Consider the following 26797-nt stretch of genomic DNA (forward strand, 5'->3'; position numbering starts at 1 on the left):
AGATAAAAATAAAACAATAAAGCTTCTCAAATATAATATAGAAAACTTCTTCATGACTTTTTTTTTTTTTTTTCGAGTCAGAGTTTCACTCTTTCACCCAGGCTGGAGTGCAGTGGTGCGATCTCAGCTCACTACAACCTCCGCCTCTCAGTTTCAAGCAATTCTCCTGCCTCAGCCTCCCAAGTAGCTGGGATTATAGGCGCCCGCCACCATGCCCAGCTAATTTTTGTATTTTTAGTAGAGGCGGGGTTTCACCATGTTGGCCAGGCTAATCTCAAACTCCTGACCTCGTGATCTGCCTGCCTCAGCCTCCCAAAGTGCTGGGATTACAGGCGTGAGCCATCACACCCGGCCAATTCTTCACAACTTTAAGATAACCAAAAACAACCTTAAACATGATACAGAAAAGCATTAATCATAAAGGAAAAGGCTGATAATGACAAATTGGAAAACACTAAAATTAAGCACTTCTCTTCATCAAAGACACCATTGAGAGTGAAAAAAGAAGCCAAAATGGGAGAAAATAACATGTAAATGCGAGAAATGGCTCATATTCAAAATATACAAAGACAAATGGACAAGATACTTCACACCAAAAAAGGGGTGGGGTGCATGCAAGTAGCCAAGAAACAGGAAAAGGTGCTGTCACTTCTTTTCCTGGAGTGGTGGCAACATTATGTAATGCTGGACCACATTTCTATCCTCTTTTTATATTTTTGGGGAAAGAACTAGAGATTCCTGGGCCTTTATTTGTACCATCATACTTTTAGGATTGCATAGGAATCAAGATTTTTCAAATTTAGCCTAAAATGTGAATGGTTGTACATTTAAAGAGAATAAAAATGTATTCTTGAAGATGAGATTACTATTTTAAGAAAAGCTCTTCTACCATTTGCATCAGATAATATTGGGCACACTCACGCTCATGCATAACCTCTTTATTAAGAGTTGGATGCCTCAGCCTTGCAGCTTAAACCTGTGGAATGGAGAATGAGGTCAGAAAAATACCACTACAAAAACTAACAACTCGTGTTTTAAAAGAAATATCACCAGGGAAGAAGAACACCGAGACAATTCTGTACAAAGAAAGCCTATTTTCTTCTAATGTTTCAAAATCTATTTTGACTTTTTTCCCAAGGATGTAACCGAAAGGTAGAGGCTGCCCTGAGTGTCACTTATTGATTGTCATAAGAAGAAGATTTTCATGAGATGGCACTGGGATCCAAGGTAACCAGCCTGTGTTCAGCAGGGACTGGAAGTGATAAGGATAGAAAAGCATCTGTGTTTAGAATGCTCCAATGAGCAATCAGCACTCTCCTGAGATGACCCTTTACTGTTGCTAGGCACTCATTTCTGTTTCTGGAGTGGGTGGCAACATTATGTAATGCTGAACCACATTTCCATTCTCTTTATATATCTTTGGGGAAAGAATTAGAGCTTCCTGAGTTTTTATTTTGTACTATTAAATCTTTAGAATTGAATAGAAATTGAGATTGTTCAAATTTGGCCTAAAAAATTGAATGATGGTACATTTAAAGAAAAAATCTATTCTTGAACATGCAATTACCATTTAAAGAAAAGCTTTTTTACCATAAGCATCAAAGAACATTAGACACTCCCCTGCATAAGCAGTAGTTTAGGTGCTTAATTTACATAATTCACATCAAGTATAGGGAACTCCTATACCTCTGTTTTATTTCCTCTATTCCCAGAAGTGCCTAATGAGAAACTGATTTTCTTTTGTGGATATTTCTGATTGTCCTTTTTTAGAACAAAGCTGCTGAAAATTTAAAGAACAGGTTTCAGGGTTTTATTTTCAGCAAAATGAACAAAAATGTAACTGCGATGGGCCCTCCCTTTGAAAAAAAAATGCTAGCTGAAACATTTATTTAATTACACTTTTTCAATGCACCAGTCAGGGAAGCCATTCAGACCACGAGTTTTTGTATAAACAAAATGATAATCAAATACTCCTCGATAACATGGTCAACCAAAAACTTCAGAACCAATGAATATTGTATAAAGAATATACTACTGTTACATGTGAGTTCTCAGAACTGGAAATGTTTGATGGTGATCTCTTGTAAGAGTCAAAATAAGTGCCTTTTGAGTTTTTTTTTTTTTTTAATGTACCATTGAGTTTATTAAAAAGTACAGCTTACTCAGAGGCCAAAGGCCAAGAAAGGTAAACAGAGTACTAAAGCCACCTTTCACCTAAGGACATTTCCTGAAACCTGATAACCTTGACATTTTGGTTTTCATGTTCTCATGGGGCATGTTGGGCAAAAAGCAACACCAAGGACTGACCCACTGTAGGTAGTCTAATAGCATAAAGCTAGAAACCAAAGAAATAAAGAACTATGTCTCATTTCTTCCATAGAAGGCAGCGGTGTGGAGTGGGGAGACAGATAAAGAAAGAACAGCCAGGTGTGGTGGCTCACGCCTGTAATCCCAACATTTTCGGAGGCCAAGGCTGGTGGATGACTTGAGCCCAGGAGTTGGACACCAGCCTGGACAACATAGTGAGACCCCATCTTTACAAAAAATTTGAAAGTTAGCTAGCCATGGTGGCCCTCGCCTGTCATCCTAGTTGCTCAGGAGGCTGAGGCAGGAGGATCCCTTGGGCCCAAATTTTGAGGCTGCAATAAGCTATGATGACACCACTGCACTCCAGTTTGGGTGACATTGTCGAAGGGAACAGAGAGAAAAGCTGCTGATCTAAGTAACTTTGGAAATGATTGGAATCAGTAAGACTAAACTCAAAAAGACCCGTACATGATACTACTGTAGTTGATAAAGTTGTATACCATGAATGTGTATGATTCGCAATTCTGAAACCACCATATATGTTTACTGGAATTGAACAGTTAAGTAAATGTTTCTCATTGTTGGAATGTTAGGGTACAGATAAGAAAGGGGAGGAAGCTAGAATGATCCATGTGGAGAAAAGGAAAGATGAGGAGGGAAGGAGGCATTCCACCTAAGAATTATAACCCAGGATTGAAGTTGAAATACAAGAGGCATATTGAGGAAACCATGCTGGAACAGATGGTTTATATAGGGCAGTGCTTTTCAGATTATGTTCTGATGGACTCCCACAGAGGCTGGCCAGCAAGGGGTGAGGAGGCCCGCTAGTGAAGTCTTTAAGTGAGGCAGTGCTGCAGGTGTATTAGAAAGATTGATCTGACAGTGGACACAGAGGAATGTGTTGGGAAACTTCAGTAAATCCGATGAGATGGCATGAGCCCGAATGTGTTATTGGCCACGAGTTTGAAAATAAACCAAGAGGATGGATGCCTGTATTCTCACCAAGGGAGAACCACCAGGACTGGGTTACAGATGGGAGAAATATTATACCACAGGAAGGAGGTATCAAAGCCCCATCCAGTGATAGAAGTGAAGAATCTCATGTTGGATGTAAATCTGATGGTACTAGATTGTTTGGGAATGTGGAAGTTAATACTTTGATTGTATCCAAGTTCTAAAGGGAATTACAAAGTGAATTACAATAATTAGCTTGAATATATCAAATATAACTAGATGGCTAACTATGGGATTACATCTAGTGTCGGCAGTGTGGATGAACACACAGCAGACCTGGGAATTCTTATTTACAACTCAGTTCTTAAGGTTAATTTTCTTAGAAGTCTCTAAATTTCTGAGTTTAGGAAGGGGTGGGGATAAGTTAAATTGAAAAGCCCCAAGTACTGTGGCACAGCTAAAAATCCCATATCCAGAGTCTAGGAGTTGGCACTTCTGGTAAGGTAGCATTCACAGGGTAGTATTGTTAAGGATGGCAGAGATTTGGTAAGGATGGAATCTCCAACAGAGGAAGAGTTGGTATTCCTCCTCAGGCCCAATAAGCCACAAACCTAGAGCTCCAGGTTAAGGAAGGATAAGGATGTCAGGGGTAAGGACCTCAGGTAGTATCTACTATCCTCTCCATCAAAAGAAAATAAATAAGCTATAAATGAACTAAAAATATATAGAGATAGAGGTATTTGCTTGCTTTCAGTGTAGGAAAGTCTTAATGCAAAGTTATTTAATATAAGCGTTCACAGATAGACAATATATACACTTCAGCAAAATTCATAAAATCAAAAGGTAACAATAATCTATAAAAATAACAATTAACATATAAAACAGACAATTAACATATAAAACTAACACTAGAATCAACAACACTCCAGTAGTACAAGAATAGCTAGTGTCCAGATCTTGGTTTCAAATACCATTTTCCAATAAAAGGAATAAAGGCTCCTTAGAGACATGTTGATTCTAGGAATAGGCAGGAAATATACATGATGAGCCTGCAGCATCTTGTAGTGCCAGAGAGTAAAGAAAGTGCTCAAACAAAATAAAAACAATGTAGGTATGTCATAGGGACACAGGACATTGAGAAAGATCCCAATGACCCAAGGAGATCTGGAACAATTTAAGCAGCAAAATAAAGTAGTATTGGATTATACTACCCAAAGCATAAAATAAATATCATGAGTCCATACTCATATAAATAAATGAATACAGGAGAATAGGTAAATCTCTCCTGTAGAAGAATCCATATAATTTATGTAGATACTCGGCCCTTAAGGAAATGGAGCATCACTCCCCACTCCTTAAGGCTGTACATAGTGCTGCCAAAAAACGTGGTATGTAAATCTGGGGAGGGGCGCCAGTAACTTTACCTAACATATACTACCTCAGCCCCATCATCTTTATGATATTCCTCCCAAAAACCCATGTCCTGAGTCTAATCTTGAGAAAAATTTCAGACAAATGTCCCTAATTGAGGGACATTCTAAAAAATACTTAAGTAGCACTCCTCAAAACTATCAAGGTGTCAAAACTCAGGCTTGAGAAACTTTGTGAGGAGCCTGGGGAAACATGATGAGTAAACATGATATGGTAAATGGATGGTATCCCAGATGGGATCCTGGAAAAGAAACGAGACTTTAGGAAAAACCAGGCAAATTTGAATAAAGTGTGGACTTCAATTAATAACGATATATTATTATTAGTTTCTTAATTGTGGCAAATGTATCATACCAATGTAAAATTTTAAGAATAAGAGAAATTGGTTGTGGAGTTTATGGGAACTATCTTTACTATCTTCACACTTTTTCTGCAAAACTGTTCTAAAATTAAAATTTTATTTTAAAAAAGTGGCCAACATTATGGCATTTCTGTCTTAATTATTATATCTCCTAAATAAGGCATTATCTTATATAGTCACAAGACAAATATCACTTAAGAAATACAACATTGGGGCCAGGCACAGTGGCTCACTCCTGTAATCCCAGCACTTTGGGAGGCCGAGGCGGGTGGATCACGAGGTCTGGAGATCGAGACCATCCTGGCTAACACGGTGAAACCCTGTCTTTACTAAAAATACAAAAAAAAAAAAAAAAAAATTAGCTGGGTGTGGTGGTGCCTGCCTGTAGTTCCAGCTACTCAGGAGGCTGAAGCAGGAGAATGGCATGAACCCAGGAGGTGGAGCCTGCAGTGCGCTGAGATTTTGCCACTGCACTCCAGCCTGGACCACAGAGCAAGACTCCGTCTCAAAAAAAAAAAGAAAGAAATGTAACATTGATGAACTATTAATACCTAAAGTAGTTCATATCCAAAATACCCAGGTTGCCCAAGTAGTGCCTTATGTAGCTACGTGGTTATTGTTTTTAATACAGAATCCAATCAAATAGCATTGCATCTTATTGTCATTTCTCTTTTTTCTCCCTAGCAGAACAGTGCCCTCATGATGAGGAATTTTGACACTCCTTCTTTTCAGTTGATAGATGGACTGCCCTTCATTTAATCACTTGTGTACGTTTCTTTAGGTTAGGGAGGAAAAAAGTAGTAAAGTTAGGATTGGTGGAGATTATACCATTTCTCAAGTAGGATCATCCCAGACTGCCTTTGAGTGATGCTTCATTAGACACAGGGGCTTGCTAGTGCCAAGCAGCCAGTCTGCTGGTTTTGTGCTGTAGTTACTGATGTCAGAATTAAATTAGGTGGTAGTGTAGTTCTTGTGGCACGTGTTTGTTTGTTTTTTCTGTCAGGTTGTCCCAGATAGAAATAAAGTTCCCACCTCTCTGATTTTCTTGTAAGAAAGTACTTAGACATTCTCTTTGTCAGTTGACCATCTCAAGAGAACATGGAGAATACTCATAAATGCTTTTACAATGACTTAATTTTTATGTTCTGGTTGTTACTTCTGTAATGTAATTTCTGTTATTGTTCACTTACTTTACAAAATAAGAAGACCAAACCTTTTTTTAAACCCTCGTTAATGAAAGACAGTAAACAGGCAGTGTGGCTCTGAGAGGAGGGAGAGCTCACAACATGAAGAGCAAGATTGTTCTAGCTACAGGGAGTGGCATGGGAAAAAAGTACTGTGTTGGAGATGCTGGAGGTATTAGAGTGATTTCAATAAATGGAATGAAGGAAGTGGTTTAAGAAATATGAAAATAGAATGTTTTGGTTTCCAAATCATCACAAATTTAATTTTAATTAAAAAGCGATAGCAAGTTCACTGATGTATCCCTAGTGATAGAAAAACACAGCGCCTTGACATGTAGCATGCCATCAGTGATACCTGTTATTGTTTAATGGAGACTTAAAAGATTATTTGAAAGCAAAATATTAAATTCACCTAGTGAAGCGTTTTCATGCTTATTGGTGAAGTGCCTGTAGGTGACTATAGCTTAGACTGTACGTTAGGTATGAATGTTCTATGGGAGGGCTTGGCCAGAATTTTGTATCTGAGTTCAGTTTAGAGAAGTTCACTTTGTGGTCATGTGATACTGAATGAATTGCATAGAATAGGGTAGAATTTGTGTTTATGGCTTTCCTTACTCATCCGCCTTTAATTTGTAGAGACAGATGTATTTCAAGAGAGGAAATTTTTTGCAACGTTTTCACAATTGTTTGTACATGTTTTTTCTTCACCAGAAGCTTTTTTAAAAAACCTTAGATGGCCAGGGGCGGTGGCTCATGCCTATTTGTAATCCCAGCACTTTGGGAGGCCAAGGCGGGTGGATCACGAGGTCAGGAGATAGAGACCATCCTGGCTAACGCGGTGAAACCCCGTCTCTACTAAAAATACAAAAAATTAGCCGGGCGTGGTGGCGGGCGCCTGTAGTCCCAGCTACTTGGGAGGCGGAGGCTGAGGCAGGCGAATGGCGTGAACCCGGGAGGCGGAGCTTGCAGTGAGCGGAGATCGCGCCACTGCACTCCAGCCTGGGTGACAGAGCGAGACTCCGTCTCAAAAAAAAAAAAAAAAAACCCTTAGATTGCAATTGAACTTTTCACGTTATCTTTAAGTCAGTGGGGCTAATGGTAAGTTCGAGTTTTACACATCCTGTGCTTAAGGGGCTAAATAAAGTAAACAACTCTGAGGCAAGAGTTACTCAGGAATCAGGAGTTGGTCAGATGATGGGTGATCATTTGATAGGAATTAAAGGGTGTGGTGACTGTTGATTAAAGACATGGATATTCCTTTATGTAGACTTAGTATACAATCAGAAAATGGGTGTCAGATACCTTTTTTTATATGACAGTAGTATGCCTGTGGAATTACAATTGTTTAGAGAACTTTGGAATATTGACATCATTGAACTGTTAATATTGGGGATCTGCTATGAGCTATACATTGTATGAAATACAGGTTTTCTTTGGGGGAGAGTTTTTTGGTATAGAGGAAAGAGCACAGGTCTTCAAATTAGAAGTTCTATGTTTTGGCTTTAACACTTGCTAGGTGCTTAATTCATAAGATCATTAATCTCTCTGAGCCTTGCTTTTATCATCTGTAGAACTAGAACAATAGCACCTATCTCGCCTTTGAATTTTCTATGTGTAGTGACAATCAGGATGGAAAAATTGCAGCTGGAAAACTGTGGAGTGCTGTAGATTGTAGGGACCGTTGTCTTCTTTCAGCCCTATGAGCCATTCTGTGGTACTCTACCCACAGGATGCTGAGTTACTGGAGTGCTTCAAGGGTTTGTAGCCCTTGATTCTACGGTGTACTCTGTTCCAAGTTCAGCATTCTTCTAAACATTTTTTTATTGGGGTCTCCCACATCGTAGGCCCTTGTGGTTGTAGTGGGGCATGGCTAGTGGGGAGAGAATGAGGAGATGAGGAAGTTTGAGTCTGAGTTGCTGTAGCTTGATTTTTTTTCCCCTCTAGTTTCATCTTTACCTTTCCTTTTAGAATAGAAATTATAGGCTCTGGAGTAAAATTAGAAGTGTAGCTCCAATTTAGCTAAGTTTAGCTCTAACATGAAAATTCCAAGCTTCATAGCTTTTGATGAGTATTGTGAAAAACATAAAGTCTTTCAAAGGAATTTCCATTGTCTTTTTCTCTCCTTCATGATTTTAAACGTGGACCTTTGGTTATAGAATTCAGGATTTGGGGCTGTTGTTGTTTTTTTCCCTATGGGTTTTACTCTTTCTCCTTGTATGGAATTTTCATATTTTTCTTTAAGGTTTAGTCACTTAACCATTGTTTTACTAAATGAGAATTCTCTACTGGCAGGGATTTTTAGCAACAAATGTCTTTTTCTTAAAATTTGTGTAAGACAAAAATTACATATTATTTTGGCAGTGATCATGCATGACCTTTGCTACCTGATGGCTGCCATGGCAGAAAAACTCATGGAGGAAGTTTATCACAGGGAGAATATACACAGGTACCTTGGTTATCAGTAGACTTTGCACTAATTATAATCATTTAGTTTACTCTTTGTAACTCTCTCTTCTTTTATCACGATGTCTTACATTTATTTTTGCATCTAAGTGAAGGATAGAGTGTGGCAAAAGTCAAGATAACCTATAATCACTTTCGCATTACTTTAAAAAATCCAGTTAACCAACGTACTGTACTGACAACATATTGCTTAATCATAATCAGTTTTAATCCAACACCAAAGTAAGCATAATATTGTCACACATTGGTTTGTTGAAGATGCAGAATTTAGAAATTCAGATCCTTGAGCCCTACTGCCAAAAATCCTCCTTCCCAGTTGATTCTTATACAGAAACAGGTTTGGGAGCTACTGAACCATTTGTAAGGGGTGCTTTTCAAATAATTCTCAAGGGTTTAAAATTCGTCAGAGGATTCTACAATCAATGAAAATAAGTTGTCTTAGGAACCTGTTAACTGCATGTATCTCTTTATTTGTGAAGTTCCTAAGAAACATTTCCTCTGGGGGAAAAATACTACCTTGAAAAAAAACCAGAAAACCATTCTTATAAACTATTTCTGGGATTCCTCATTGAAATTAAGATTCTGATTTTATTTTATTATTTATTTATTTATTTATTTATTTGAGACAGAGTCTCGCCCTGTCACCCACTGCAACAGAGTTCACTGCAACCTCCGCTTCCCAGGTTTAAGCAATTCTTCTGCCTCAGCCTCCCAAGTAGCTGGGATTACAGGCGCAGGCCACCATGCCCGAGTAATTTTTTTTCTGTATCTTTAGTAGAGACGGGGTTTCACCATGTTGGTCAGGCTGGTCTCGAACTTCTGACCTCAAATGGTCCGCCCACCTTGGCCTCCCAAAGTGCTGGGATTACAGGCGTGAGCCACCATGCCTGGCCTATGATTCTATTTGTTAAATTCACTACAGTCTATATTAATATTAGAGAACTAATACTCAAACAGAATTGGAGTGACTATTATAAATGACAGAAAAATTTGCCCTCTCTCTTAATTTTACATGAAACCGTTTTTAAAATTGGTGGGGTTTTTGTTTTGTTTTGTTTTGTTTTGTTTTCTGTTTGCTTATTTTTTGATCGCAGGGTCAAGCCAGAAAACTTGGTTGTTATAATGGGCTGCCTTTTTGATTTCACTAAATTCTGTGAATTCTCCCTATGTATAGTGTTCCATTGTCCTCCCAATAAAAACATACTATAGTTTCCCTTGGCTAAAACCCATGTAGGCAGTGTTGTGCCGGTAACGCTTGACAACTAAGGGAAAGAGGACTGATTCATACAATTTGCTAATTTCTATGATGTAAAGTACTCCCTACAATAGCCTAGTTCAAGCTCCCAGCGTGACCTCACTGAATGTGGAGCTGGAAAGAAATGCACACAGCACACTTAGTATTTCTAGTATTTCCACCATACAGGTAGAATAGATGTATATAACTTGAAGAGCATAGTAAAATGTAAAATAATTAGGAATGAGTATAATTAGAAAATAATGAGTTTTTGACTATCTTTGTCTTTAATAAATTTTATATGTATAACTTATTTTACTGTTTGGATACCAAATAAATTCTTTCCATGCTTATCTTTGGGAAATGCCACTGTTTCAAAATGGGAGGTTTTTGCTTAGCGTTTTCTTCCTTATTCTATTGTTTAAATTAATTACCTATGTTAAATTTATGAACAACAAAGTAGCTCTCCAGGTGATTTTGATGTGTTGCGGGGTTGGGGACCAGTCTTTTCTTGGTTTGCCTGGCACCTTAGAGCTGCATTTTGTGCTTAATTGCACTGACTACTACATTTTAACTATTTATGCTCTGTTATGTTCTTTCAAATGATTTGAGAATTTTTTTTCCAAATTGATAATGTTAAATTATAAAGAAAAATAGGAGAATTGAGACTAGAAAATAGCAATCAAAGAAAATAAAAATCTGGTGAGTACAAGTATAAATATGCCAATTCTGAGGACCACAAGTGTTGATATAGTAGAATAACAGATTTGATTCTGAGTTTCCTGGCAACCCGTGGAGGGAAACAAGGAATAATATAATTCTTTTCAGACGGAAGGAAGGCATCAATTTCTCAAAGAAAGCTAAGCATTGCATTGTACTGAATTTCAGAGTAAATCTCTCACATGAAATTTCATATATAGGGATACTGACTAATAAAATAGTGCCATATTGCTCTACTTCTTACGGATTTTATAGAGCAGATTATTATAACATACTTCAAAAAAATCAAGAATGTAGTATGACTTTCCCCCCAAAGGAGTCAGGTGTAATAGTTTAGGAATATAACCTAGTAATCAAGTTAGAATAACATCACCTAGAGGAATAAAGATTTACAACAGTGTTGGCAAAAGATGACTGACAGGTTTACCTAGTTCCTGTCCTTGGTTAGCATGAGGTTATGGTGCTGTGTTGACAAGGATTCTGAGACCAGGGTCAGCAGAAACAAATGTAGGGAATGCCTAGCAATCTCTGACTTGATCACAAGAATGAGGAGTAGCACAGTTACCTCTACATCTTTGCCATCCTTACTTCACATCTTATGTAAATTTCACTGGTTTTAGATGGCATCTCTAGTATAAACTGGATTACTAATGGAGTTTATACTCTTCGATAAGAGGCTGGAGGCCAGGCACAGTGGTTCACACCTGCAATCCCAGCACTTTGGGAGGCCGAGGCAGACAGATTGCTTGAGGCCAGGAGTTCGAGCCCAGCCTGGCCAACATGGCAAGACCCCCCGCTCTACAAAAAAATACAAAAATTAGCCAGGCATGGTGGTGCTTGAACCCAGGAGGCGGAGGTTGCAGTGAGCCAAGATCATGCCACTACTCTCCAGCCTGGGTGACAGAGCAAGACTCTGTCTCAAAAAAGATAAAAAATAGTTTTAAAAAAGAGGCTGGAGTGTTGTATTTTGTATTGATTTTTGAGAGTGTATGTAGTGTGTGTGTGTGTGTGTGTGTGTGAATTGTGACTAATTCATTCTAATGAGCTTGGGACATGTCTTCCATCATTCCAATTTTTGATCCTCTAGTTTATTTTGTTTGTTTAATATTAGCTATCCTATTTTAGTTTACCTCTAGTCTCATTGAGTTGTTTTTAGTCCCTTAGTCTAATAGTACACTGTAATTACATTTTTTTGTTGTTGTTTAGAAGCATGATTGTGAAAGCCGTGAAATAAGGAGAATTTGGCCAAGTAATTCTTGTGTAAGTGTGGTCATATTACATTTAAGTAATATGTAGATTATCAGCAATAAATTATTTGTTATATTTATTTTTAACAAACTACAATTTAAATTATTTTGTCATATTAGAGAGGGAATTTGTAATCTAAAGAAAATTTCAGGGGAAAATATAGCTAGTTCAGAAATTAATTATTAACACTACTATGATATTTATGGATTTTTCTCTATTTTAGTAGTGATTTATACACTGCATAATTGTTCTAATCCATACCTTATCACCTTAGAAATACAATTCATCTTTTGAAAAGAATGTCTGTTAGCTACTCTTTTACTTTACTTTATTCATCTTTTGACTTTTTTCTTATTTATTTAAATAGTCCTGAAATGGATATTTTCATACATTCTTGGTAAGAGTCTGTATAGGTGTTACCCTTCTAAAAAGCACGTTGGCAGAGGACCTCCAAAATTGACCCAGTTATTTCACGTCTAGGAAAATATCATTAGGAAGTAGAGATTTTAAGTGTGAATTCTGGAGTGAGAGTGCCTGGCTTTGAATGCAGCCGACAGACTTACAAATTATATGACCTTGGGTTAGTTTCTTACCTTTTTAAGCCTCAGTCTTTGCATCTGTAAAATTGGTTTTAAAATAACACCCATCTCTAGTTGTTACTGTGAAAATCAAGTGATATAAGTAAAGTGCTTAACATTGTGGCTCTTATGAAATGTCAATAAATAATTGCTGTTGTTAATAATCATAGAAAGATTGTTCGTAGCATTAGTTAAAATAGAAAACAGGTAGAAAAGGGTTTGAATGATTTTCATTCATATAAGGGAATACTATACCATGTAGTTGTTAAATAATATTTTTAAAGAATATTTAAAGACGTAAGAAAATGCTGATAATGTAGCATTGAGTGAAGCAGAAGGATAAAAATCTCTATATGCTCTAAGGTGTTAATTATGTTTTAAATTACCTTCTAATGATGTTATAAAATATTGTTTTTAAAATATGTTAGTTATGTTTACAAGTAATGATTCTTAAAAATATAGAAAAAATCTGGAAAAGAGGGGCTCACTGTTAATAATTCTTAAAACTAGGTAATAGGTATATGGAGATTTATTATATTCATACTATTCTATTTCTACATATTTTTGTTTTTCATAATACTTTTTAAAAAGAATGACAAGAAGAATAGATTAAAAACAGATCAAATCCTTGATATTAGTGCTTTGTAACCTGTTTAAATGTAAATTAACTCTTGACCAGTTTTGTTATTAAACCATTATTTATACTTTTTAATGGTTTCTTAAAGCATTTGAGAGATGTATATCAGACTTGTTTGGTTAAGGATGAAGTGTGTCTGAATATCTGTCTAGAAAATAGCTGTTTTAAGTATTTTCCGTATCTGAAAATGATATGAGGACCATCTCCCACTACTGCATTCCCATAGTGGTTTTATTTTTCATCTTTTAAAATAGTGCAGATTTTTCAACATAGCCAGCGTTCGTACATTTCGAAAGTCAACTTTACGTTAGTGGGGGTGAACAGTATCTTATTTTGACAAAATTCCCCCTCTTTAGATGGAAATGAGGCAAAGAGGAAAGGAGTAACTATTTCTTCTTGTCTCTATAACTGAAACAATATTCAAATAAGTGAATTTTACTTGTAGCAAATATTCCCTTTATAAGTCCTCCATTTATCTTGTAGGTGGCCTTGTAAAATATACTTTATTTGATTTTACACACTGTGCTCATGCTTTGGCTTTATGCCCAACCTCCCAGGCTGCAGACATCTACAGCAGACCCCAGTGTTAAAGAAAACAAGCCCCCCAAAACCCTAGAAAATATTATAGTTATTAATAATAAATTCTCAGTAATATTCACATTGGAGCAGTAATAAATTATATTAATAGTAGCAGTCCTTAAAAATGGTCCCACTATTCACTAAGACATTGAATCTTACCCATGTTCCAAATGAAATGATTATTGTTTTCTACTTTCTACTCTTACAAGAAAGAGGTGTTAAGGGTATTCTGTTTATTTGTTTGACTTATTCTCTTTAATACAGAAGTTAAAAAATAAAGTCAAAGCACATATATGTATAGTATCAACTAGCACCAAATCCTTCCTATGTGAGAGAAAATGATCTGCTTTGGAAGCCAGTTACATACATTCAAGAAATATGTCAAGCAATCTAAAATGAATATGTTAAATGGAAAATGACTAGTCCTGACAAATTCTTCTAAAATGCAAAATAGCGGTAATTTAGAAGTTTATGGAGGAAGGGTAGATCTTGAAGAAAAATATGTGTTTTAATTAAGGAAGAAAATAAAGAATGGGAAGAAAGAAGAGGAAGAAAGATAGGGAGGGAGGCAATCCAGGCATGAAGCAGACGCTCCTGGATTGAAGTAGAAATACAAGAGGCATATTGAGGAAACCATGTTGGAACAGATGGTTTATATAAGGCAGTGCTTTTCAAATTATGTTCTGATGCCACCCCCAGAGGGGCTAGCCAGCAAGGGGTGAGGAGGCCCGCTAGTGAAGTCTTTAAGTGAGGCAGTGCTGCAGGTATATTAGAAAAACTTATCTGACAGTGGATACAGAGGAATGTGTTGGGAAACTATTCAGTAAGTCCGATGAGATGGCATGAGCCCAGATGTATTATTGGCCACAAGTTTGAAAATAAAACAAGAGAATGGATGCGTGTACTCTCACCAAGGGAGAACCACCAGGAGTAGGTTACAGATGGGAAGAATGTTGTACTGGGGGAAGGAGGTATCAAAGCCCCATCCAGTGATAGAAGTGAAGAATCCCACGTTGAATGTAAATCTGATGGTACTAGATTGTATGGGAATACAGAAGATAATACTTTGATTGTATCCAAGTTCTAAAGGGAAATACAAAGTGAATTAAAATAAGTAGCTTGATATATAAAACATAACTTTGGGATTATATCTAGTGTCAGCAGTGTGGATGAACACACAGCAGATCTGGGAATTGTGTTCTTGTTTACACTCTCGTTAGTTGTTTCCTTAGATGTCTCTAAACTGAAAAGCTCCTGTGCGGTGGAGGAGTGGTGTGGGTGCTAAGTTAAATTGAAAAGCCCTAAGCTTTGTGGCACAGCTAAAAATCCTGTATCCAGAGCCTGGGGGTTGGCAGTTTAGTGAAGTCACTTTCACAGGTAATATTGTTAAATAAGGCAAAGATTGGTTTTTTTTTAGAGACGGAGTCTTACTCTGTCACCCAAGCTGGAGTGCCAGTGGCACGATCTCGGCTCACTGCAGCCTCCACCTCCCAGGTTCCAGCGATTCTCCTACCTCAGCCTCCTGGGTAGCTGGAATTACAGGCACACGTCACCACGCCTGCTAATTTTTGTATTTTTAGTAGAGACAGTTTCCCCATGTTGGCCAAGCTAGTCTTGAACTCCTGACCTCAGGTAATCCATTCCCCTCGGCCTCCCAAGGTGCTAGGATTACAGGCATGAGCCACTGCGCTCGGCCTTAAGGCAGAGATTGTTAATGATGTGGCTTCTAGTTGGTAAGTATAAAATCCCCAGCAAGAGAAGACTTGGTATTCGTCCTGTGGCTTGTTGACATAAGCCCCAAACCAATGGATAAGGAAGCCACCAGGCATGTACTGCCGTCTGCAGCAATCAGTCAATCAATCGGTAAACAAACTAACTATAAATGAACTAAAAATATGGAGAGATGTAAATATTTGCTCCAGTGTAAGAAAGACTTATGTAAATGCAAGCACTCATTTACTCTAAAGGTTCACAAATATATATGTGTTATGGGCTGAATTATGGCTCCCCAAACTTCATATATTGAAGTCCTAACCCCCTGCGCATCCGAATGTGACTACGTTTGGAGTTAAGTTATTTAAAGGTGTGATTAAGTTCAAGTACGGTCTTTAGAGAGGGCCTTAATCCAGTATGATTGGCTTCCTTCTAAGAAGAGATTAGGCCACACACACAAACTGAGGGGCAATTATGTGAGGACACAGCTAGAAGGCTACAAGCCAAGGAAAGAGGCCTCAGAAGAAACCAAATCTGCCAACGTTTTTATCTTGGGCTTCTAGCCTCCAGGACTGTGAGAAAGCAAATTTCTGTAGTTGAAGCCACCCAGTCTGTGGTATTTTGTCAGGGTAGCCCTAGCAAACTAATGCAATATGCATGCATTTCTGCAAAATTTGTAAATTAAAACAAAAGATAATAACCTACAAAAATATTGATTAACATATAAAATAGACAAAGAAGGACCTAGAATCAACAACATTGCAGTAGCAATGAGCACACTTAGCTCCCAGATCTTGGTTTCAAATACTGTTCTCCAATAAAAGGAACTGGGGCTCCTTGGAGAAATAGCTGATTCTAGGAATGGGGCAGGAGATACAGTAGTCCCCATTTATCAGAGGGGAATATGTTCCAAGATTCCTGGTGGATGCCTGAAACCACAGATAGCACCAAAGCCTATATATACTATATTTTTTTAATCTGATAACCAAAACAGCTACTAAGAATAAGCGACTACAGGGCAGGTAATGTATACAGCATGGATACACTGAACAAAGGGATGATTTGTTATTTGTAGAGAATAACTCCCCACTCAAGCATGGGCTGTGTATGGTGACTTCTTTCCAAATAATGTAGTACTAAAAAGTGGACAAAAAAGAGTAACAGCAAAATCTGACAAAGCCCTACTTCAGCATGGTGGTCAAGATTAACAGCAGCGATAAGTCATGTTGATAGACTGTGTCCTTGATATAATGTGATAAGAATTGCATTTGACTCTGTGATTTTCCTCCCGAAAACCCATATCTCACTCTAATCATGATTAGAGTGAATAGAGAAGCATCCTACAACATACTTGACCAGCACTCCTGAAAACTGTCAAGGTGATAAAAAACAAAGTCTGAGAAATTTACAGCCAAAAAAGCTAAGAGAGCAGCTGAGTGTAATGTGCTATCCTAGAACAGAGAAAGGAGACTCGGTAAAAACTAAGGAAACCTAAATAAAGTATAAAGTTTAATTCATAAACAAAAATCAGCACTGGTACATTAATTGTAATGAGTGTACCATGCCAATATAAGATGTTAAGAATAGGGGAAACTGGGTGTGCAGTATATGGGAACTATCTGTACTATCTTTCCAACTTTTCTGTAAAATATTCTCAAAAAATGGCCATTTAAAACAACAGAAAACAAATAGACCAAAAGTTATCGTATACTCATCAAAAGGCCAGTAAGCACTTGAAAAAATTTCAAATTTACTGGTATTCGGAAACACACATTAGGCCGGATGCTGTGGCTTGTGCCCGCAATCCCAGCACTTTGGGAGGCTGAGGCAGGCAGATTGCTTGAGCTCAGGAATTCGAGACCAGCCTGGGCAACATGGCGAAACCCCGTCTCTACTAAAAATACAAAAATTGGTGAGACATGGTAGCACATGCCTGTAATCTCAGCTACTTGGGAGGCTGAAGCATGAGAATCACTTAAACCTGGGAGACGGAGGCTGCAGTGAGCCAGTGTCACACCACTGCACTCCAGTCTGGGCGACAGCGAGACCCTGTCTCAGAAAAAAAGAAATGCACATTAAAATGGCTATAAGGTTATTGTTTTTCTCCCGTTTAGCTCGCAATTTTTTCTTTTACCTAACGATGATACCGATGATTGGCAATGTATAGGAATATAAAATGGATCAGCCTTTCTGGAGGGCATTTTGGTAATAGATAAAAATGTGTGTACCCCTTGAAGCAGCAACATCACAACCAAGAAGTGAACATCAGTGATGACAAAGTTTTTCACAGTGTTGTGTAGAATAGTAAAACCTCAGAAATTAATCAAAAGGTTGTAAGCATGGAATTGTTTACATAAAGTAAAGGAAGGTCAATGTGTGATGCAAAGCAGACACTGAGAATAATACTGGCAGGGCGTGGTGGCCCATGCCTATAATCCCAGCACTTTGGGAGGCCAAGGCAGGTGGATCACTTGAGGTAAGGAGTTTGAGACCAGCCTGGCCAACATGGCGAACCCTGTCTCTACTAAAAATACAAAAAAAATTAGCCGGGCATAGTGGCACACACCTGTAATCCCAGCTACTCAGGAGCCTGAGGCAGGAGAATCGCTTGGCCCCAGGAGGCAGAGGCTGCAGTGAGCTGAGATTGCACCACTACACTCCAGCCTGGGTGGCAGAGCAACACTCCGTCTCAATCAATTCGTCAATCAATAAATAAAAATACTGTAGGATAACATTTGAGGACAAAAAACTTCTATGCCATATTATGTGAAAACATACATTATAAACTGTGTATACTGTGTCGTGTTGTCAGATTTCTGTGTCTGCCTTTCATTATTCATTTGTACATATCTCTTGGACCTGGGATTTGGTGATCTTTACAAATGGCATTAAATTAAGTCCTATTTGTGATTTAAAGTCAATTTATAAATGCTTAAAGAAAGTTATTTTAATGCATATTATAGTTAATGTATCAAGAATTGCCTTACACCTCTGTCATAATTAGAACCCAGTGCTTCTAACTAGTGGAGTGAAGGACCAAGTTTTCATTACCACAAGTTGTGTATGTGTATGTTTATGTCTTAGGTATACTACACGTGGATAAATAGTGGGATTTGTGTGCAATAAGATGTTGCCTGTGATTATCTCTTGACTGGTAGGGTTGGAGCAATTTTTATTTTATTCTCGGTGATTTCCTACATTTTCTAAATGTTGTTAAAGGAACCACAGAATATTTTTTGCAATGAGATAAAAAGTTTTAGAAGTCAATTTTTTCAAAAAATAAAGTTTTTATTTTCATGAAACTGCTATCTGAAATATTTAAATTATCTTTTTTTTTTTTTTTTTTTTGAGACGGAGTCTTACTCTGTCACCCAGGCTGGAGTGCAGTGGCACGACCTCGGCTCACTGCAAGCTCTGTCCCCCGGGTTCACGCCATTCTCCTGCCTCAGCCTCCCCAGCAGCTGGGACTACAGGCACACCTGCCACGCCCAGCTAATTTTTTTGTATTTTTAGTAGAGACGGAGTTTCACTGTGTTAGCCTGGATGGTCTTGATCTCCTGACCTCGTGATCCACCTGCCTCGGCCTCCCAAAGTGCTGGGATTACAGGCGTGAGCCACTGCGCCTGGCTAAATTTTCTTTTTATTAAAAATATATTTTTACTTTTTCTGAGCAGATTTAATTTACACACAGATTTACAGTTATTTGTTTATTAGGTTAAATTTTTATGAGCTGTTAAAAACATCGTTGTGTTTGAACAGTATTCTCATTTTTTTTTACTTTTAGGCTGGTGTTTGGAATGCTTTATCCTGCATATTATTCATACAAAGCTGTGAAAACAAAAAACGTGAAGGAATACGTAAGTATAGTTTTATGAGTGATTAATCTGAGTTAATATTTTAATGATACACACTGAAAAACTGCTATTCTCTTAGAAACGGCTGGAGTAGTGTTTTGGGTTAAAAGGTGTTATGAATGTGAAGTAACAAAACTAATCTTTTTAAAAATCTTTGAAGATAACCCCAAAGTGGAGTTTCAGTAAAAATAAATGTGTGGTTCCCAAGATGAATCTTGATTTAGTCTATAAATTCCAGTGTAATAAGGGGTTAGAGAACTTTTGTTTGTTTGACTTGGGGAGGGGAGTTGTGCGGCTTTTTGCCTTACACATTTATAGGTACATTGAGAATATCTCTCTGGTCCCAAAGCTTTTTTCCTCTTCTGTAGGTGTTTCATCACTTTCTAATCTATATAAATATGCAGATACTCCATCACCATCACTGACAACTGCAGTCTTTTTTCCTTCTTGAATCAGACTCCATTTGTAATTATTTTGCTTTGATTTGCGATGAGTCCTCAGTATTTCTTTGTTTTTAGTTTCCTCTTCCCTATTCCCTAATTTTCTTTTTCTGTCACTAACATTTATTTTTTATCATTTCTGAAGTTCTCCTCATTTCCCATTTTATTCATACTGTGTAATAGTAAATGGCCTTCCCCACCTATAAATCCTGATATAGTTTAGTATATGTGATGGAGTGAATTTTTAGAGAATAGCAAAAGCATATTGTATTGGCGGTGGTTTTTTTTGTTCGTTTGTTTGTTTTTGAGACGGAGTCTCGCTCTGTCGCCCAGGCTGGAGTGCAGAGGCGCAATCTCGGCTCACTGCAAGCTCCGCCTCCCGGGTTCCCGCCATTCTCCTGGCTCAGCCTCTCCGAGTAGCTGGGACTACAGGCGCCCGCCACCACGGCCGGCTAATTTTTTTGTATTTTTAGTAGGGACGGGGTTTCACCGTGGTCTCGATCTCCTGACCTCATGATCCGCCCGCCTCGGCCTTCCAAAGTGCTGGGATTACAAGCGTGAGCCACCGCGCCCGGCCGTGTATTGGTGGTGTTAAATCAACAGGATAAGTAGTCAGTACTGAGATAACAGCACATCAATAACTATGGCTCTTTTTTTTAAATTGAGGTGACATTCACATAATATAAAATTAACCATTTCAGAGACATTTGATGCATTCACAATATTATACGTATGTATAATACAGTATAATACAACTCTTTCTAGTTCCAAAATATTTTCATCACCCCAAATAAAACCCTGTGCCCAAGTCACTGACAACCACCAATCTGCTGTTTCTATTTACCTATCCTGGATATTTCATATAAATAGAATCATATAATATGTGACCTTTTGTGTCTGGCTCCTTTCACTCAGCATAATGTTTTTAAGGTTCATACATATCTTAGTATGTATTTTATTTCGAATGTTTTACATTCCTTTTTATGGCTGAGTAACATTCTACTGTATGGATATACGACATTTTGCTTATCCATTCATCTGTTGACAGACATATGAATTGTTCTGTCTTTTGGCTATTATGAATAGTACTGCTACAAACATTCACGTACAAGGATTTGTTTGAGCACCTGCGTTTGATTCTTTGAGATATGTAGCTGTGGTTCTTTGTAAGGAATCTTGGATGATAGTCTTGTCATCCAGTTGGTCAAATGAACAGAGATTAGATCATGATTCTTTATATTTTCAGGGTTTTTGCGGGGTGGGAGGAAGGGACAGACTCTGAAACTTTTATAACTAACTCATTTTATTAAACTTTTACAGTCATTTTTTTCTCTTGTATATGAAACTAACTTCTGAAGTGAAGTATATGTTAATATAAGTCAAAATGGTGGAATACATCTGGCAGAGGTAAATAAGTTACATAGTTGGGCTCTGAAATTTTTCTATCCTTTTATTATATGTATCTTTTGGACCTAGGATTGGTGAAATTAATCTTAAGAGATGGAACCATATTAAGTCCTGGTAATTTAAATTCATTTTATACATGGCTTGAAGGTTCATATTCTAATATAAGTTGGAGTAAATACTTTGCATATTGTTTTATAGTGCTGGCATACATTAGTTTCTAGATGCCAGCATGTCTGTTAACAGTGCTTCTCAAGCTGCCTGTGGTACAGGACCACTTTTGTTTTTCGAATGAGTCATAGACTAATCCTTTTTTTTTTTTTTTTTTTTTTTTTTTTTTTGAGACGAAGTCTTGCTCTGTCATCCAGGCTGGAGTGCAGTGGCGCCATCTTGGCTCACTGGAAGCTGCACCTCCCAGGTTCATGCCATTCTCCTGCCTCAGCCTCCCCAGTAGCTGGGACTACAGGCGCCCGCCACCATGCCCGGCTAATTTTTTTCTATTTTTAGTAGAGATGGGGTTTCACCATGCTAGCCAGGATGGTCTCGATCTCCCGACCTCGTGATCCACCTGCCTTGGCCTCCCAAAGTGCTGGGATTACAGGCGTGAGCCACCGTGCCCGGCCGACTAATACTTTTATAAAATGAAATACTAGTCACTAGAAATAAAGAAATGAAAAAAGCCCCTAAACCTGAAATACAACCCAGAATTTTTTTTTTTTTTTTTTTGAGACAGGGTCTTGCTGTTATCACCCAAGCTGGAGTGCAGTGGCACCATCATAGTTCACTGTAGCCTGGACCTCATAGGCTCAAGCGATCCTCCCACCTCAGCCTTCTGAGTAGCTGGGACTACAGCCGTGCACCACCATGCCCAGCTAATTTTTTTATTATTATTTTTTATAGAGACAGAGTCTTACTATGTTGCCCAGGTTGGTCTTGGACTCCTGGCCTCAGGTTATCCACCTACTTCAGCCTCTCAAAGTACTGGGATTATAGGCATGAGCCACAGTGCCCAACTCCCAAATTTTTTATTACTATATTCAGTAACATGAAATTACTGTCAAATAATGTACTTTTGCCTATTGTTTTCGTTATTGTATTATTAATATACTTACAGTAACACAGTAGTGCTTTTACAGCCTTGTACAATTCCATACACAACACTCTGCCCTACTGTGTAATATTTTAATTGGAATTCTCTTTTGAAAGATAAAATTAAGAGTTGGCCATCATTGCCAAACACCATGAAAATATGAGTTGAAGAATCTACTTCTGGCCAGTACTTAATAAATGGGAACCATCTCCCTATTTGGAATGTTTTTTATATTGTTATTAAATTAAATCTTTTTTTGAGTCTAATTCAATGTACAGTTGAAGTACAAGGTATTATGTCTCTCAACATTGGGCCCATTTCACCTAGAAAGCATTCCAGAAGCCCGGGATATATAATAATTTGGTGTGCTGCTGTGTGTGTGTGCATTGTATATATATTTGTGCTTACGGTATTCAATCTTTTCTCCCAAATCTGCTTTTTTTTTTTTTTTTTAGGGAAAAAAAAGCTAAGTACAAATTTAAAATGTTTAGATGAGAAGCTCTAATAACTTGAGGATATTATCAGTAAGCACAGAAATACCATCCCTAAAATAAAAGTCAAAGGTAAAGGGATAGCAATAAGAAATATAAAAATAGTAAATAAATTGTAATAAAAAATAGGCTTGGCCATGTGCAGTGGCTCAGAACTGTAATCTCAACACTTTGGGAGGCCAAGGTGGGTGGATCACTTGAGGCCAGGAGTTTGAGACCAGCCTGGCCAACATGGTGAAACCCCGTCTCTACAAAAAATATAAAAATTAGCCGGGTATGATGGCATATGCCTGTAGTCCCAGCTACTGGAAAGGCTGAGGTGGGAGAATCACCTGAGCCTGGGAATCGAGACTGCAGTGAGCCATGATCCCACCACTGCACTCCAACCTGGACAGCAGAATGAGACCCTGTCTCAAAAAAAATACTAACAATAATAATAAAATAAAAATCAAAAAGATTAATCCATTTATAAATGATGTGCATCAATTCAACTTTGTTAATATTAATTTTTAAAAACTTAAAAACAACAAAAAAAGCCTTAAAGAATTTGTGTGTTTTATTACCCCTGATAAAACATTCAGATTTTCATTACTAGATTAAAATTTGGGGATTAATAAAGATGGTCTAACCCTGAAATTTTTATTCAACTTTATAAAGATAATTTAATTGCTTCTTGGCATTTTGGCTAAGATCAAGTGTGAAGATAATTTAAGCTATGGAAGATAATCCATTAGCATTCAAACTGATGAGAAAACTATAAACATGATATGTATTGAGATATATGTATATGTGTGTATTTAGTTACATAGTGAGCATACAGCTTTGAACAGTTGTTTTTAGAGAATACTCATTAATAAAGCTGGAATTATCTGTACATAGTTTTGCAGTAATACCATGACTCTGAAAAGCATTTCTTTTTATTTAACTTTGATTGTAAGTTTAGGGTTTGTGCAGGTTTGTTAGGTAAATTTGTGTCATGGGGATGTGTGGTACAGACTCTTTCATCACCCAGGTATTAAGCCTAGTACCCTGAAAAAAGGTTTTCTTAACCATCCATTTGAGAAGACCAGAATAATGAGTAATTGAGAAGAAATTAGGGAAGGTGAAAGGCAGGTGGCTGGAGCTGGTTTGATAATTACACGGTAATCAACTCTACTTCACAAATAAAATGAGAACTAAAAGCAAAATAAATGATCAGGCACTGAAACAAGGATAGGGCATCTGCCTTTGACAGAGAAATGTATCATCTCTGAAGACCCTCCCAGCAACCATATTGCCTTCCATCAAGGCTGCTAGGGAGGCCTGGTGCAGTGGCTCACACCTGTAATCCCAGCACTTTGGGAGGCTGAAGCAGGCAGATCTCTTGAGCCCAGGAGTTTGACACCAACCTAGGCAACACGGTAAAACCCCATCTCTACAAAAAACACAAAAATTAGCAGGGCATGGTGGTGTGTGCCTGTAGTTCCAGCCACTCAGGAGGCTGAAGTGGTAGGATCACCTGAGCCTGGGAGGTGGAGGCTGCAGTAAGTTCTGATTGCACCACTGCACTCCAGCCCGGACGACAGACAGAGTGAGACCTTCGGGTGGGGTAGTGGGATCAGGGGGAGGCTGCTAGAGAGACTAAGTTGAGATGTCACCTTGGAATAGTAATATTTTCCATTTATATAATTTCCTACCAGTTTCAAAGTACTTTTGTTTATTATTGTTTTCATTTGCTACCCTGGATAATTTTTTGAAATAAATTATCACACTCTTACTGGCTTAGAACAACGTAAATTTATTGTCTTACAGTCCTAGAGGTCAGAAACCTGAAATGAGTTCACAGGCCTCGCCCCCTCTGGAGGGTTTAGGGGAAAGTCTGTTTCCCTGTCTACTCCAGCTTCTACAGGCTGCCCGCATTCCTTGGCTTATGGCTTTATTCTTACATCCTCAAACCCAGCAATGTTGGGCTGAGACCTTTTCATGCTGCCTTCTCTCTGGTCCTCACTCTTCTGCCTCCTCTTCCACTTATAAGGACTCTTGTGATTACATTGGGCCCACCTGATTAATCCAGGATAAACTTCCCATTTCAAGGTCAGCTGGTTAGCAACCCTAATTTCATCTGCAACCTTATTTCTCCTTTATGGTGTAATCTAACATACTCAGTTTCCAGAGATTAAGACATAGACATCTTCAGGGGAGAGAGGGCATTTTTCTGCCTACTCCAATTAATACCTCACTTATTCTTACTGCAGTCCTATGAAGTAGGCATAGAAAATATTCCAGTATTACAGGCTTAGAGAAGTGAATTTACCTGGAGTCACATGGATTGTAAAGACAGAATTGGTACCAGATCAGAGATCTTCTGTTTGTAGTATTTTATTCATTCTATTCTATCATGCTACCTTTAGAAACACAGGTGAAGATTCTAGCTTCACGTAAAAGTTGAAACAGCCTTCACAACCAGCCAGTGAATATGCATCTGATTAATTCAAAGTTGGACGTTCAGGGGCCACGGCCATATAGATATTTTCCAGGAAGGACAATCAGGCAGCTTACCAGGGTGGGACCCACCAGCATTGAAATCACATGTGAACAAAGAGGTTCAAAATGAAATAGAAGGTTTTGAAAATTCTGTAAAGTTCCTCCTTTGAAAAAAAAAAAAAATCCCTTAAATCTTGACAATCTTCTGAGTGTTTCCAATCTAATTTTACTCTGACAAAAATTTTGAACATTGTTTGCTTGCACCCAGTGCAAGGCTAAGTCCTAAACTTAGCCATCTGATTTAAACCGACTCTTTTTTTTTTTTTTTTAATTATACTTTAAGTTCTCGGATACATGTGCAGAACGTGCAGGTTTGTTACATAGATATACATGTGCCATGGTGGTTTGCACCCATCAACCCGTCACCTAGGTTTTAAGCCCTGCATGCATTAGGTATTTGTCCTAATGCTCTCCCTCTCCTTGCCCCCGACCCTCCAACAGGCCCCGGTATGTGATGTTCCCCTCCCTGTGTCCATGTGTTCTCACTGTTAAACTGACTCTTAACAGTTTTATCAGAACTCTGTCCTCATAAAGTTTTCCTATACAGTAATCCTATCCAAATTTGCTTTGTTTTATACATGATATTTTCTCAGTAAAATAAACCTTTTTATATTGCCCTATTATGTTTTTAATAGCACCTTATAGTATCTGATGTTATATTCTTTATTTGAATATGTTTGTGTTCCCCACCAGAATAAGCTCCATGAGGAAGTGTTTTGTTGTTTTATTAATTGCCATATTCCTGTACCTAGAACAGTACCTGCTGCATAATAGGTACTCAGTATTTCTTGAATAAATAGATGAGAAAAGTTGACTTTTAAGTAAATATCAAATATTGTGCTTAATAGCTTGTACATTTTTCTTAAGTGGATTGATCTAGTTTACCAGCTTTGATTCTGCTGGGTTAGGGAGAATACAGTCCAGTCTTAACATTTATCCCAAAACCCAGTTTCTTTGTGGTATTTGGTTATGACCTAAATTCCACTGCTATCTACTTCAAAATTATTTTCAGAAAGCAAACATTTTCGGTTAATTTACTTCTTCCCACCCCTAACTACTACCATTCCCCTTAAGCCTGCAAATGGTAGATTGCACCTGATAAAACAGATGCTGTGCTCAAATCAAAACAAATGGAAAGTACTGTGTATTTTGGCAACCTTCCTTTCTTCCTTTGCCTATTTTTAAAACAGAGCTTTCCTAGGATATAATTTCCTGCATAGTGTGGCTGATATGGCCTACTTAAAGACTTCCAGTCTTGCAGTAATTGAAATGTAAACTTACTGAAGAATTAGTATGGTTTTGCAAATTTTTTCAGGCTCATTCCATCTCATGACTTGAAAATAGAGTGTTTACTTCCAAGTCGTGTGTAATTGCTGTAGCTTTTCTAGGAAACCAGTGTTCTTATTCTAAGAATGTTGGAGAAAGCAGCAATGAAAAGATTGGCTAACAGCACTTACAAATCAAAATCAGACATTTGGTTCTGAGATTGACTGTGAGCAAGAACAAAGAACAGGAAAAACTGGGAGATTACTCTTTAAAAGGCCTAGAAATGGCCCTCTAAAAGTCTGCTGACTTGGTTTTTAAAA

The 26797-nt window shown here is 37.9% G+C and overlaps 1 protein-coding gene across 2 annotated transcripts in view; it reads left to right on the plus strand.

Annotated features, from left to right (window-relative positions):
• Window positions 1–26797, plus strand: part of REEP3 (receptor accessory protein 3) — a 107076-nt gene that overhangs the window by 26481 nt on the left and 53798 nt on the right. For both annotated transcript variants that reach the window (XM_063637909.1, XM_055274445.2), the window contains exon 2: window positions 19194–19266. In XM_063637909.1, coding sequence (XP_063493979.1) covers window positions 19207–19266 — 60 coding nt within the window. In that variant the 5' untranslated portion in view covers window positions 19194–19206. The remainder of the gene's footprint in view (window positions 1–19193; window positions 19267–26797) is intronic.

The sequence above is a fragment of the Symphalangus syndactylus genome, chromosome 4, assembly GCF_028878055.3.
Source record: "Symphalangus syndactylus isolate Jambi chromosome 4, NHGRI_mSymSyn1-v2.1_pri, whole genome shotgun sequence".
NCBI lineage: Eukaryota > Metazoa > Chordata > Mammalia > Primates > Hylobatidae > Symphalangus > Symphalangus syndactylus.